The 15,279-nt window shown below is 43.2% G+C and overlaps 1 protein-coding gene across 3 annotated transcripts; it reads left to right on the forward strand.

Annotated features, from left to right (window-relative positions):
- Positions 1-3,545: 3,545 nt before the first annotated feature.
- Positions 3,546-14,804, forward strand: LOC121557723 (rhomboid-related protein 2). Of its 3 annotated transcripts, none has more exons than XM_041871208.2 (8): positions 3,546-3,931; positions 5,041-5,295; positions 6,561-6,709; positions 11,308-11,420; positions 11,805-11,905; positions 12,006-12,066; positions 12,194-12,255; positions 13,028-14,804. In XM_041871208.2, the coding sequence occupies exons 2-8, from the start codon at positions 5,059-5,061 to the stop codon at positions 13,202-13,204; spliced, it is 900 nt and encodes a 299-aa protein (XP_041727142.1). In that variant the 5' UTR covers positions 3,546-3,931; positions 5,041-5,058; the 3' UTR covers positions 13,205-14,804. The 3 variants fall into 3 exon arrangements, with proteins under 3 accessions (XP_041727142.1, XP_041727143.1, XP_041727145.1); XM_041871209.2 differs by having other exon boundaries at positions 3,546-3,927; XM_041871211.2 differs by having other exon boundaries at positions 3,546-3,749.
- Positions 14,805-15,279: the final 475 nt, after the last annotated feature.

The following is a 15,279-nucleotide window of genomic DNA, read 5'->3' on the forward strand; positions in this document are numbered from 1 at the left end:
GTTCAAAGTAGCCACCCTTGGCCTTGCACACTCTTGGCATTCTCTCAACCAGCTTCACCTGGAATGTTTTTCCAACAGTCTTGAAGGAGTTCCCACATATGCTGAGCACTTGTTGGCTGCTTTTCCTTCACTCTGCGGTCCGACTCATCCCAAACCATCTCAATTTGGTTGAGGTCGGGGGATTGTGGAGGCAAGGTCATCTGATGCAGCACTCCATCACCCTTCTTGGTCAAATAGCCCTTAAACAGCCTGGAGGTTTGTTGGGTCATTGTCCTGTTGAAAAACGAATGATAGTCACACTAAGCCCAAACCAGATGTGATGGTGTATCGCTGCAGAATGCTGTGATACCCATGCTGGTTAAGTGTGCCTTGGATTCAAAATCAATCAGACAGTGTCACCAGCAAAGCACCCCCACACCATAACGGCTCCTCCTCCATGCTTTACGGTGGGAAATACACATGCGGAGATCATCCGTTCACCCACACCGCGTCTCACAAAGACACAGCGGTTGGAACCAAAAATCTCCAATTTGTACAAACATTTCCACTGTCCATTGCTCGTGTTTCTTGGCCCAAGCAAGTCTCTTCTCCTTATTTGTGTCCTTTAGTAGTGGTTTATTTTCAGCAATTCTACAATGAAGGCCTGTTCACTCAGTCTCCTCTGAGCAGTTGATGTGTGTTACTTGAACTCTATGAAGCATTTATTTGGGTTGCAATTTCTGAGGCTGGTAACTCTAATGAACTTATCCTCTGCAGCAGAGGTAACTCTGGGTCTTCTATTGCTGTGGCGGTCCTCATGAGAGCCAGTTTCATCATAGCGCTTGATGGTTTTTGCAACTGCACTTGAAACTTTCAAAGTTCTTGAAATGTCTTAAAATAATGGACTCGTTTCTCTTTGCTTATTTGAGCTGTTCTTGCCATAATATTGACTGACCTTAATGTCTTAAAATAATGGACTTGTATCTCTTTGCTTATTTGAGCTGTTCTTGCCATAATATGGACTTGGTATTTTACCAAACGGCTATCTTCTGTGTACCACCCCTACCTTGTCACAACACAACTGATTGGCTCAAACGCATTAAGAAGGAAAGAAATTCAACAAATTAACTTTTAAGAAGGCACACCTGTTAATTGAAATGCTTGAGAGAATGCCAAGATTGTGCAATGCTGTCATCAAGGCAAAAGGTGGCTATTTGAAGAATCTCAAATATAAAATACATTTTGATTTGTTTAACATGTTTTTTGGTTACTACATGATTCCATATGTGTTATTTCATAGTTGTGATGTCTTCACTGTTATTCTACAATGTAGAAAATAGTAAAAAATAAAGAAAACCCCTTGAATGAATAGGTATTCCAAAACCTTTGACCGGTAGTGTGTATGGTCCCACAGTTGACAGTGCATGTCAGAGAAAAAACCAAGCCATGAGGTCGAAAGAATTGTCCGTGGAGCTCCAAGACAGGATTGTGTCAATGCACAGATCTGGGGAAGGGTGCCAAATAATTTCTGCATTGAAGGTCCACAAGAACACAGTGACCTCCATCATTCTTAAATGGAAGAAGTTTGGCACCACCAAGACTTCCGAGAGCTGGCCGCCCAGCCAAACTGAGCAATCGGGGGAGAAGGGCCTTGGTCAGGGAGGTGACCAAGAATCCGATGGTCACTCTGACAGAGCTCCAGAGTTTCTCTGTGGACATGGGAGAACCTTCCAGAAGGACAACGTTCTATGCAGCACTCCGCCAATCAGGCCTTTGTGGTAGAGTGGCCGGACGGAAGCCACTCCTCAGTAAAAGGCACATGACAGCCCGCTTGGAGTTTGCCAAAAGGCACCTAAAGAACTCAGACCATGAGAAATAATATTCTCTGGTCTGATGAAACCAAGATTGAACTCTTTGGCCTGAATGCCAAGCGTCACGTCTGGAAGAAACCAGGCACCGCTCATCACCTGGCCAATACCATCCTTACGGTGAAGCATTGTGGTGGCAGCATCATGCTGTGAGGATGTGTTTCAGCGGCAGCGACTGGGAGACAAGTCAGGTTTGAGGGAAAGATTAACGGAGCAAAGTACAGAGAGATCCTTAATGAAAACCTGCTCCAGAGTGCTCATGACCTCAGACTGGGGCGAAGGTTCACCTTCCAACAGGACAACGACCCTAAGCACACAGCCAAGACAATGCGGTAGTGGCTTCGGGACAAGTTTCTGAATGATCTTGAGTGGCCCAGCCAGAGCCCGGACATGAACCCGATCGAACATCTCTGGAGAGACCTGAAAATAGCTGTGCAGCGACGCTCCCCATCCAACCTGACAGAGCTTGAGAGGATCTGCAGAGAAGAATGGGAGAAAATAGAGGTGTGCCAAGCTTGTAGCGTCATACCCAAGAAGATCGCTGTCATAGGTGCTTCTGTAACAGTGTTGCTTCCGTCCCTCTCCTCGCCCCTACCTGGGCTTGAACCAGGGACCCTCTGCACACATCGACAACAGTCACCCTCGAAGCACCGTTACCCGTCGCTCTACAAAAGCCGCGGCCCTTGCAGAGCAAGGGAAACAACTACTTCAAGGTCTCAGAGCGAGTGACGTCACCGATTGAAACGCTACTAGTGCGCACCACTAACTAGCTAGCCATTTCACACCGCTTACACTCACCCCCCTTTTTGACCTTTTCCGCAGCAACCAGTGATCCGGGTCAACAGCATCAATGTAACAGTGTTGCTTCCGTCCCTCTCCTCGCCCCTACCTGGGCTTGAACCAGGGACTCTCTGCACACATCGACAACAGTCACCCTCGAAGCACCGTTACCCGTCGCTCCACAAAAGGAGCAAGGGCCGCGGCTTTTGTGGAGCAACGGGTAACGGTGCTTCGAGGGTGACTGTTGTCGATGTGTGCAGAGAGTCCCTGGTTCAAGCCCAGGTAGGGGCGAGGAGAGGGACGGAAGCAACACTGTTACACTTCAACAAAGTTCTGAGTAAAGGGTCTGAATATGTATGTAAATGTGATATTCCCAGGGGGGGTTTGAATGAATTTGCAAATATTTCTAAACCTGTTTTTGCTTTGGTTGGGGGTGAACTATTGTGATATTTCCAATAAGTCTAATTTAACACTACTTCCTACCTCCAATGGGTACTTATGAAGATCTGAGAGGATTGGTGTATATTTGAAAATCGACAAGCGTCCCAATAAAGTCTGTACATGTAAAACTTGTTTTTTTGAGACGAGTGTCATTATTATGGGTATTATCTTTTGTAATGGTCTCTTCCACCCTCTAGTGGTACAACTCGTATTGTGCATGGAATTGCTTTGATAGGGTGCTTGACGGTACAGCAGGCTTTTCCTTTGGAACAAGGTAAATATTTGAACACCATAATCGTTGATAAACATGTACATGACTCGTTTGTCTGTGGTCCACGAAACAACGATGCATATCACACTTTTAATCACCGGTTGTTGATGGAGGACATTATGCAGGTAAAAATCATAAATTGGGACCTCTAGCCAAAGCCTCAAACCCATGACGTCACCGATCTCAGGTGTTACCGGAAGCGCAGGTGTGTTGTTGCTAAATGCCTGTGAAGTTTGCGCTACGTTCAACTTTTTAGATGTATGAAATGAGATTCTGTAATCTATGCATTTCAAGTGGGGATGCTTCAGTGGTTTGTTTGGAAAAGGAAGGAAGTTCGTAGCAGGAAAAGCCAAGCGAGGACTATAATTATCTCAAGTCATTTATCAGAATAGACCGTCATTTTCAGAAAGGTGCAGTAGTGTGGATTTTACCCGCTTTGGAATGTCCGGACTGTTTTAGAATTGCGTGAAAATATAAAAACATCAAAATAAAAAGTATTACAGGGAAACTTCTACAATAATTTATGTATTTTGAGATGCTAGTGGAAACGTTGAGTTGAATCATTTTACTCGACAACTCTTTCAATCAGTACGTAAGTTACTTCTAAACTTTCTAAATACCATTGCCGGCTATATAGGCCTACAGAGTAAAGCCTCTGTTATTAGGGAAAATGTGCAGACTTACTTCTGTACTGAATTGTACATGATCGTGTGTGTGTGTGTGTGTGTGTGTGTGTGTGGGGGGTGGTTTTAAGTTTACATAGGCTAATGGTTCATATACAGGTACACTGAAAAAAGCCATGTAGTCAAAAAAGGGTTTAGGAAAATTAACTTTATTCCTTTGAAATTGTATTGCCCGCGCTTGTATTTCTGTCATTCATATTGACCCGACAGTGGCAGACTCCAAAGTAGCCCAATATATCAGCCATTTATGTATTAAACCAGGGTTCCCCAATAGGCAGTCTGAATTTATTTAATACATATATTTAGGCCTATATATATTGTAAAATGTATAATTGAGAAAATCGGTTCCCAAGTACTCCCACACAAATAGAGAGGCATATGTGATTGTATCCCAATGTAATCAAGGTTTTAAATGATTATGTTTTTGCCAAATCTGTCTGGGATTCTTGCGGTACATTTTCCAGCCCCGCAACCATGGCTGTAATTGGGGACCCCTTTATTAGGCTAATTCCAAAAAGCATCTGCGCTGTGTGCCTGGAAGAGTTGTGTAGCTACTGTAATTGTCCCTAGAGACAACAATGTTATGCCTCAAAGCTGAGCTTCAGCTCTCTCCATGTTTATCACAGTATCAAATACCTCACTAATGTGTCGTTAACCCAGTAGCTACTCAACACATAATATCTCACCCTTACAGTTTTGTTACTCTGACGCAAACCCAACCCATTTAACACAACATACACTCTAATAAATCAATTAGTGTTACATTGAATGGTACTATCCTGACCTATATGGTTTTATTCCAAATAAATCATCTGCCTATGGTCTAGTTTCCCAGACACAGATTAAGTCAAGTTTAATCAATGTCTAGGAAACCAGCCCTCAATGTATGTCTATCAACACATACTGAAAAAAAACATTGACATACTTTCATAGAGAATGCATGATCTAAAATGGAGAAATGTAGCATGTTCTTCCTGTCAATTCATTTGACTTTAGGACTCATCCACTATTTGTCTAGGCTACAATCTGAGGAGTGATGGACATAGACATTGAGGAGCAGGACCCCCTCGCTGTAGACCCTGTAGACAGAGATGGGAGACGGATGGGGGATACGGAAGGTGATGATGACGGGAATAGGAAGGTTGGATGCTGCGAGAGGTTCCATCACTCCATCTCTAAGTGGATGCTTCCGGAAGAACTCCACGAACAGTACCGGGAGCGAGCCAACTGCTGCCCCCCTCCCATCTTCATCATCCTCATCAGCATCGGAGAGGTGAGGGTTAATACACATCATGGTTAATACACATCATACTAATGGCAGCGCAGCACTGACAATAAGTAGCCTCTTTCATCTACATACGTTGTTATGATTGGGTTGTTATACCTGAGTTAATTTTCGATTTGAAGAAATGCTCTGGACATGGTATTTAAAGAGAGAGGTGCAGCTGATATTATACCTCCACCATGGTTCATTGGACAAAGCCTATGGGAAAATGAATTGAGTTTTTGTAGAGTTTTTGGATAAAGCCTAAAATAAGGTCTGTGGTATACACAGGCTTAGGAGGTCTTATACGTTTTGTTCTATGAGATAATCTTCATCAGCTAACATCACTTTTTGTGAATTTTGAAGCGTTGATGTAATCAGAAAAAGCACAAAGCACAAAGGCGTCATAATTCATAAAGGTCATGTTAACTGACTGATATTATCTCATAGAACAAAACGTATAAGCTCTCCTAAGCCTATGTTAACCTCAGACCTTATTTTCTATGTTTATCCCAAAACCCTATTCTTTCCCCATTCATTTTCCCCATAGGAATGGCTGTACAAACCAGAGATGACTCATTTCCATATTTTAGGACTACAAGCTGGCGAGCTCTATTCAATGGCCCAATATTGGTATTTGTGTATTCAGGGTGACTTTTTTTTCTGAGTTTGGATGCGGCTAAGGTCCGAACTGAAGAGCTCTTGTACCTGACATTCCTCTCTCTCCTTCTGCTGTGGGAAGTCTCTGCCAGCGTATCCATCTCAATGTTTGAATTCATCCAAGATTCTTAATGCAATCCCTAGACCTATGCATTGGCTCAATGAAAATAAGAGTTTGAGCACAAATAACATTGGGACCAGGGTTTAAGGCTATCCTCCCAAGGAATGTGTTTTTAATCATACACCACCGCACACTGTGTCCATGACATTTCACTGATATTTTAATAGTATGGTGAGCTTGTTATGGCAGAATCATTGAGATGTGTGTTTTATAATAAAGGTGTTAAAGTGAGTGGAAAAATGTGCCAGGTCGACACAGTTTGTTCAAGGAATTTGTCTAGGGTTCTCTCTGCTCTTCTCATTAACTTTGTTGCCAATGTGTGTTATCAGTTTGAAGTATGTTTGTATGCTGCTGTAATGGTCTGCTCTGCCCATACTGCACTTTGTGAAAGGCTGACTAATGGCTACATTCAAAGCAACTGTTTAGCCTTTCAGGACCCCTCCTGTGTCATTATGTAACTAGTCACTGATCTACCCTGTGTCTATCTGGACAGTTAGCAGTGTTTATCTACTATGCGGTGTGGAAGCCCCAGAAGCAGTGGGTCACCCTGGGCGAGGGCATCTGGAACAGCCCTCTCACCTACAAATCTGACCGGCGGGAGGAGGCGTGGCGCTTTGTCTCCTACATGTTTGTCCACGCCGGGTAAGGGTCACTTCACCTCACACAGATGCCCAAGCCCAGATGTTTTGGGGCGGTTTCCCAGACACAGATTATACACTGGAGATTCTCCATTGACCAAACTTTTTAGTCCACGACTAGGCTTAATCCACAGGAGGCTGCTGAGGGGAGGACGGCTCATAATAATGGCTGTAACGGAGCAAATGTAATGACATCAAACACATGGAAACCATGTGTTTGATGTATTTGATACCATTCCAGTCATTCTGCTCCAGCCATTACCACGAGCCCGTCCTCTCCAATTAAGGTGCCAACCTACTGTGGCTTAATCTGTGTCCAAGAAACCGTCCCAAAGAGTAGAGCATTGCAGATCTAGTCTTTAAAAGTAAATTGCAGTGTGCACGTTGTTTATATGTGTTTCTTTGAATCCTGGCCTGAGTCTCTCCAAAGGTTCTGATTCATAGGTAAGACATTCACTCGCCTATCCACTCCCTCATACTCCCACACTGGCAGCGCTAGGAGGTAGCAAGACGGTGCTGAACCCCCTTCTAGAATAGGCCTATTTTTTTAACATTCTCAATATACAGTGGGGAGAACAAGTATTTGATACACTGCCGATTTTGCAGGTTTTCCTACTTACAAAGCATGTAGAGGTCTGTAATTTTTATCATAGGTACACTTCAACTGTGAGAGACGGAATCTTAAACAAAAATCCAGAAAATCACATTGTAGGATTTTTAAGTAATTAATTTGCATTTTATTGCATGACATAAGTATTTGATACATCAGAAAAGCATAACTTAATATCTGGTACAGAAACCTTTGTTTGTAATTACAGAGATCATCCGTTTCCTGTAGGTCTTGACCAGGTTTGCACACACTGCAGCAGGGATTTTGGCCCACTCCTCCATACAGACCTTCTCCAGATCCTTCAGGTTTCGGGGCAGTCGCTGGGCAATACGGACTTTCAGCTCCCTCCAAAGATGTTCTATTGGGTTCAGGTCTGGAGACTGGCTAGGCCACTCCAGCACCTTGAGATGCTTCTTACGGAGCCACTCCTTAGTTGCCCTGGCTGTGTGTTTCGGGTCGTTGTCATGCTGGAAGACCCAGCCACAACCTATCTTCAATGCTCTTACTGAGGGAAGGAGGTTGTTGGCCAAGATCTCGCGATACATGGCCCCATCCATCCTCCCCTCAATACGGTGCAGTCGTCCTGTCCCCTTTGCAGAAAAGCATCCCCAAAGAATGATGTTTCCACCTCCATGCTTCATGGTTGGGATGGTGTTCTTGGGGTTGTACTCATCCTTCTTCTTCCTCCAAACACGGCGAGTGGAGTTTAGACCAAAAAGCTCAATTTTTGTCTCATCAGACCACATGACCTTCTCCCATTCCTCCTCTGGATCATCCAGATGGTCATTGGCAAACTTCAGATGGGCCTGGACATGCGCTGGCTTGAGCAGGGGGACCTTGCGTACGCTGCAGGATTTTAATCCATGACGGCGTAGTGTGTTACTAATGGTTTTCTTTGAGACTGTGGTCCCAGCTCTCTTCAGGTCATTGACCAGGTCCTGCCGTGTAGTTCTGGGCTGATCCCTCACCTTCCTCATGATCATTGATGCCCCACGAGGTGAGATCTTGCATGGAGCCCCAGACCGAGGGTGATTGACCGTCATCTTGAACTTCTTCCATTTTCTAATAATTGCGCCAACAGTTGTTGCCTTCTCACCAAGCTGCTTGCCTATTGTCCTGTAGCCCATCCCAGCCTTGTGCAGGTCTACAATTTTATCCCTGATGTCCTTACACAGCTCTCTGGTCTTGGCCATTGTGGAGAGGTTGGAGTCTGTTTGATTGAGTGTGTGGACAGGTGTCTTTTATACAGGTAACGAGTTCAAACAGGTGCAGTTAATACAGGTAATGAGTGGAGAACAGGAGGGCTTCTTAAAGAAAAATTAACAGGTCTGTGAGAGCCGGAATTCTTACTGGTTGGTAGGTGATCAAATACTTATGTCATGCAATAAAATGCAAATTAATTACTTAAAAATCATACAATTTCTGGATTTTTTTAGATTCCGTCTCTCACAGTTGAAGTGTACCTATGATAAAAATTACAGACCTCTACATGCTTTGTAAGTAGGAAAACCTGCAAAATCGGCAGTGTATCAAATACTTGTTCTCCCCACTGTATATAACGAAAGTCGACATACACTATATATCCAAAAGTATGTGGACATCCCTTCAAATTAGTGGATTCGGCTATTTCAGCCACAACGTTGCTGACAGGTGTATAAAATCGAGCACACAGCCATGCAATCTCCATAGACAAACATTGGCAGTAGAATGGCCTTACTAAAGAGCTCAGTGACTTTTAACGTGGCACCATCATAGGATGCCACCTTTCCAAGAAGTCAGTTTGATACATTTCTGCCCTGCTAGAGCTGCCCCGGTCAACTATAAGTGCTGTTATTGTGAAGTGGAAACGTGTAGGAGCAACAACGGCTCAGCTGTGAAGTGGTAGGCCACACAAGCTCACAGAACGGGACCACCGAGTGCTAAAGTGCATAGCGTGTAAAAATCGTCTGTCCTCAGTTGCAGCACTCACTACCGAGTTCCAAACTGCCTCTGGAAGCAACATCAGCACAAGAACTGTTCGTCGGGAGCTTCATTAAATGGGTTTCCATGGCCGAGCAGCCGCACACAAGCCTAAGATCACCATGCGCAATGCCAAGCGTTGGCTAGAGTGGTGTAAAGCTCACCGCCATTGGACTCTGGAGCAGTGGAAATGCGTTCACTGGAGTTATGAATCATGTTTCACCATCTGGCAGTCCGACGGACAAATCTGTGTTTGGCGGATGCCAGGGGAACGCTACCTGCCCCAATGCATAGGGCCAACTGTAAAATTTGGTGGAGGAGGAATAATGGTCTGGACGATTGTGCTTCCAACTTTGTGGCCTACAGTTTGGGGAAGGCCCTTTCCTGTTTCAGCATGCCAATGCCACTGTGCACAAAGTGAGGTTCATACATAAATGGTTTGTCGAAATCGCTGTGGAAGAACTTGACTGGCCTGCACAGAGCCCTGACCTCAACCCCATCGAACATCTTTGGGATGAATTGGAACGCTGACTGCGAGCCAGACCTAATCGATCAACATCAGTGCCCGACCTCACTAATGGTCTTGTTGCTGAATGGAAGCAAGTCCCCGCAGCAATGTTCCAACATCTAGTGGAAAGCCTTCTCAGAAGAGTGGATTCAGTTATAGCAGCAAAGGGGGGACCAAGTCCATATTAATGTCCATGATTTTGGAATGAGATGTTCGATGAGAAGAGATCCACATACTTTTGGTCATGTAGTGTATTTCTCTCTCAAAATCCTGTTCTCACGAACGAGCTCTGACTGCTCAGCGAGCTACATAACATCGTGCCTTCTGATTGCCACAGCCAGAATCTCATGAATTTGAGTGGTTGAAAAATTCTGTTCATTGCATTTTTTTTCCATAATTGAAAACCTTCTTAAAAGGCATTGGGTAAATGTTAATACAGTAAATCCACAAATACAAATATAATTTTGCATCTTAAATGATCTGATTTTCAGGAATTTGATGATATAAGCTTGATGCCCATTCAAAATCGTTGCCCTTGACTTGAGTTGAATATGTTAGCTAGTTAGCTTGCCAGTGGGCTAAGTTATGCAGTGGAATTTACCCCATAAGGAGTTTTGACCAGAAATAATTTCAAAAGAGGATCTTCTCAGGTAAAATAATGTTTTTGAGGATGTGTTGAAATGTACTTTGCTTGCAAACATGTGCAAATGTAGCCATCAGCTAGCGTTAGCTTAAAGCTAAAGTTTTGCAGTTAACTGTAGCTCAGTTGGTAGAGCATGGTGCTTGCAACGCCAGGGTTGTGGGTTCGTTTCCCACGAGGGGACAGTATGAAAATGTATGCACTCACTAACTGTAAGTCGCTCTGGATAAGAGTGTCTGCTAAATTACTAAAATGTAAATGTAAACTGTGTTGTTTTATATAGGCAGCCTGACCGTACGTAACCACATAACATAATGGGGGCAATGAAACAATGGAGCCCCATTTCATTTCTAGCGAAGTGGGCGGGGGGGACAGTTCGGCGACGCGAGCATGGGCTTTTGACCAATCAAAGCTGACTATAGCTTCTAGCCCCTACTGGATTGGCTGTTGATGCTTGCGTTCTAGTTTTTTTTTTGCGGCCACACGAGGGCGAAGCAAGCATGCCTATCCGATTTTAATGCTGATAGTGGAAATCCCCCTTAAAGCTATTAGCTACTACTAGCTGGAAAATATTGAATGGTAGAATGCAAAGTTGTTTTCACTTTGGTTGGCAATTTTACCAGCTGACACTTCTGCTTCTGATAGAATTTATGAACTTCTCTTTGACACTGGTCCCATTGTACAGGTATCCTGGGCCGAAGAGGCTACTATAGTAGACATAGTATCTAGCTAGCTAGTGACCGTGTGTGTGTGTGCCCGTACTACATAGATAGCAAGCACCCTTTTGCAATGACCAAGCTACCCCAGTGAAAAATTCCTGGCACCACCACTGTACTCCCAAGTCTCAACTCCCATGTCTCCATCTCCTCTCTTCCTCCCCCACAGCGTGGAGCACATCCTGGGCAATCTGGTGATGCAGCTACTGCTGGGCATCCCGCTGGAGCTGGTCCACAAAGGCTTTGAAGTGGGCATGGTCTACATGGCAGGGGTCCTAGCAGGTGGGCATCCACATTACACCCCCTTTTTCCATTGACACACAGTCAATTAGACACAGTTGTCTTCAAAGGTCTGTTACGACTGAATTAAGTTGCTTTTAAGTTGACTCGTGTGGCTAGTGACATGAATAGGATAGCATATGATTGGTTAACCAACACAATGTGCGCGACAGGTTGCCTTAGTTGTTATTAGCTCGCTTGTTACATACCACCTCTGGGTTTTTGCTGATCATGACTGCACAATGCTAGCAACTCACAGGCACTGAGCTGTGTAGGTGGTATTCTCTGAAATTCTTTAGCTTCTCAAAAGGTCTATTTTTCCTTGGGTTTCATAGCTGAAACGTCTGTAATGCTATAGATGACCTTCTCATGCATTTTTTTCCTCAGGCTCCCTGGCCAGCTCCATATTTGATCCTCACAGTGCTCTGGTAGGGGCATCTGGTGGGGTATATGCCCTCATGGGGGGATACTTCATGAATGCTATTGTGGTGAGTTCTGGTTAACTGCTGATTCTACTATTTTAGCAGATTGTTTCTCTCTCTCATTATTTCCTTGTTCCTACCTCTTGTTTTACTCCCTGGCCTACAGAACTTCAGAGAGATGATTCCTCTCCTTGGAGTGTTTCGTATTGGAGTGATTGTGATTATTGGTAGGTCTCTTCCCAGATCCACTCCTATTATTTTCCCACCAGTGCCTCAAGGTTTACTGTTCCAGCAGCGCCCACGCCTCTGTGGTCGTATTTCAGTAACTAAACATTAAATGTTTTCTTTCTCAAGTCGGGACAGATGTCGGATTCGCCCTTTACAGAAGGTTTCTTACTCACGACGTTGGCTTGAAGGTAAGACTTTTTTTTTTTCTCGCATGCCCTTTCTCTTTTTAAGGTGTATGGCATTGAAAGATTTTCCACAGACAGATAAGTATTGTTTCAGCAGAGAGCAATGCTTTTTTAGAACAGTCTTTAGTTCACAACTGGAGAGACTCTTATGTGAAGTCCAATCCTAGACCAATATAACAGTGAGTGGACCTGGCTTTTATCAGTGTATGTAAATAGAAAACTATAGACAACTGCAGTAGCAGTACCACCCATCTGAATTATACGGGTTACAGTTACACAGACACAAACTCCCATGCCAGGACTGACTAATCTCTAAACCAGATTGCCCTCTACACACACTGTGTCAAAGACACAACCTGTCTGTTCCCCCTGAATTATTGCACCCAAACCATTCCTGTCACTATACTGTGATGAGTGTGACCCTTGATTCTGTTCTCTCTGCTTTAGGAGAAGCTGAGAGCATGATAAGGGTTGCAGCTGTTTGTCTTTCCAGCAGCGTAACTGACTGCCCTATAGGCTACTAATCTATCACTTGCTTCCCCTCTCTCATCTTGCTTTTATTTCCTGTTTTCTTGGTCTTTGTTAGAAGTGCAGTTCCAGATTCACTGGCTGTTTTTAAAAGGGTCCTGCTAGATTTACTGTCTGTCCACCCTTTGCATACTAACCACAGCTACAGGGCAGAGCATGCTAATTGTAAGGCTGTAGCACAGCATGTCTTTGTTGATTTTGAAGGGAAAACGAGACTGAAATGAGACTCCTCCCTGGTCTCTCTCAGGTCTCGTTTGTGGCGCACATTGGAGGAGGGGTGGCTGGGATGACCATTGGTTACGTGTTCTTCAGCGCCTACAACAAGAAGCTCCTGAAGGACCCGCGCTTCTGGCTCTGTATAGTCGGTTACATTGTCTTCCTCTTGTTCGCTGTGCTCTTCAACATCTTCCTTTCCCCTGCATAATTTCACACTACACAAATGAACGTGTTTTGAATAACGGAAATAGGGCATTTCAGGGACTCTGAAGGTTATCCAAAAAATGTAAACCCCCCTACTGCAGGAGATAAGATATTTAAATGGGAAGAGGGACCCCTGTTGTTGAAGTGTAGTATTACACACAGCACATTATCTTTGTTACATGGTGTTTTTAGTGATGTTGAAAATGATATGCATTATTCATTTGATCTCTAGGTTTTGTACTGAACTCAATATACCTCAGTTTGTTGGTGTTACGGGTGTTTTTTCCATATGATGTTTGTCCTGATTGGTCAGTGAGGTAGGACATTATTTCCCCCAAGCAGGTAATTTCCTCCAAGTTTTAGATTGGCCTACAAGTGTGTGTGTGTGTGTGTGTGTGTTCTGGGTATTTTCAAGCCATCAGGAGCAAGTGTGTCATCTATTGTCATCATAAACAAGCCATACCAATGGCTCAATGCCAAGTTATTGTTTCACTTCCCTGTTGACAGGATGAGACGCTATCTGCTAATAGTACATATCAATGTAAATCTGCTCACATATCCTTGGCTAAACCTCTTTCAATGATCATTTATTGAAGGCGAGATTTTAATTTGTGTATTTATCAGTCAGTCTGTTCATCTTTTGGGTGTTTAGGATGTTTGTACAGTGGAACAGTAGAGGGCAGCACTTTCCATTGTATATTAGGCATTTTCTATATCATTTCAATTGTGTCTGTGTGTATTAGTCTACATAACCTTTCAGTAAAATGAAAAGGTCATTGAAAAGGCCTCATCTAGGCCATCTGTATGGAATATTTTTATTGATTATATTTTCTAATGTTTTTCCTAAACTTATTTGTTGTGATATTTGTTAGTTGGTATCTGAAACCAAATAGTGGTTCAACAAATCTCTAAGAAACCAATACATACTTTAGGTATTTATTATGTAATTACAACTTTACCATGTACTTTCTAAGTAAATGTCTGGTAGATAGCATAACATTCCAATTGTAAATTACTTGTTTTGTATTTGAAGGTCATTTTTGGATCTCCAGACTCGATCTTGTATCCTTTCATCACTTTTACATTAAATACATATTTTACATTTCCAAAATCCCTTCGGATCTTAGATCTGCGTTGACAAAGCAATGCATAAACCGATCTCTGAAAATGATTGGATTATTAGTTTTGTTGTTGTGTATACTCTATTTGGTGTTATACGACTAATATGTTTTGCCAAGATTAACTATCTTAATTCATCTGGCCTTTAGAATGCCAGACATGGAGGTTAGTGAATGGGTATGGAGCAGGTTATTTGCTTGACTGATGTCTGACCTGACCTAGGGTTCCAGGCAGCCTCGCTTCTATGGCTCTCATTATCTGACAGTCGCTTCAAAAAAAGACAATTGATCGTACCCCAATGACAGCCACCACTCTAGCCAGTTTATGTGGAACATTCCATAGTTCCAGACTCGGAACATCAATACAGTGACATTATTTAATTATGCGCTAGTTAATGCTTGCTTGTTTACGTTGTGGACACTTAAACCATTGGTTAAGAGGGGTAATGAAGCTTCAGAAAGTAATGGCCAAGTTGTCATTGCAAATAAATATTTGTTCTTAAATTCACCAAACTGCTGGAATAAAGGCTAATCAAAATCCTCAAACTAGGTTCACCTAATGTGAATCCCTGACTATAAATGTGTTTGAATCAGACTAATATGGAAAGTGAATCGATTCCCCCTAGTTATGCCAAATGATTTGACCTATATTCTAAAGAGATACCATTTCAGGGCAGTACACAGGGTTCTCAGGTGAATGGTATAGTCAGTCTATATTGGGTACCAGACTGTTTGGGATTGAACAATGCTAGCTCCTGTATTCCGTCTGCCCAACAATAATCCACCCAGGATTTGGGGTTAAGGTTTCGTACTGAGAACCAATATTTTCAGTTTCCCTTTGTCGTGCTCTAATTAAGGACCTGCACAATCTGGCTTACTTATCATGGGGAGCTACTAGTAGTAAATGTTTGGATTTGGGCCAGTAGAGATATTTCATTGATTCTTCTGCCAAATTTAAAAT

This window comes from Coregonus clupeaformis, unplaced genomic scaffold, assembly GCF_020615455.1.
Source record: "Coregonus clupeaformis isolate EN_2021a unplaced genomic scaffold, ASM2061545v1 scaf0130, whole genome shotgun sequence".
In the NCBI taxonomy this organism is placed as follows: Eukaryota; Metazoa; Chordata; class Actinopteri; order Salmoniformes; family Salmonidae; genus Coregonus; species Coregonus clupeaformis.

Coding starts and splice junctions, on each gene's coding strand:
- LOC121557723 (XM_041871208.2), top strand. CDS start 5,059: ATGGACATAGACATTGAGGAGCAGGACCCCCTCGCTGTAGACCCTGTA. Junction 5,296..6,560: donor TCCTCATCAGCATCGGAGAG/GTGAGGGTTAAT, acceptor CTATCTGGACAG/TTAGCAGTGTTTATCTACTA. Junction 12,067..12,193: donor TGGAGTGATTGTGATTATTG/GTAGGTCTCTTC, acceptor TTCTTTCTCAAG/TCGGGACAGATGTCGGATTC.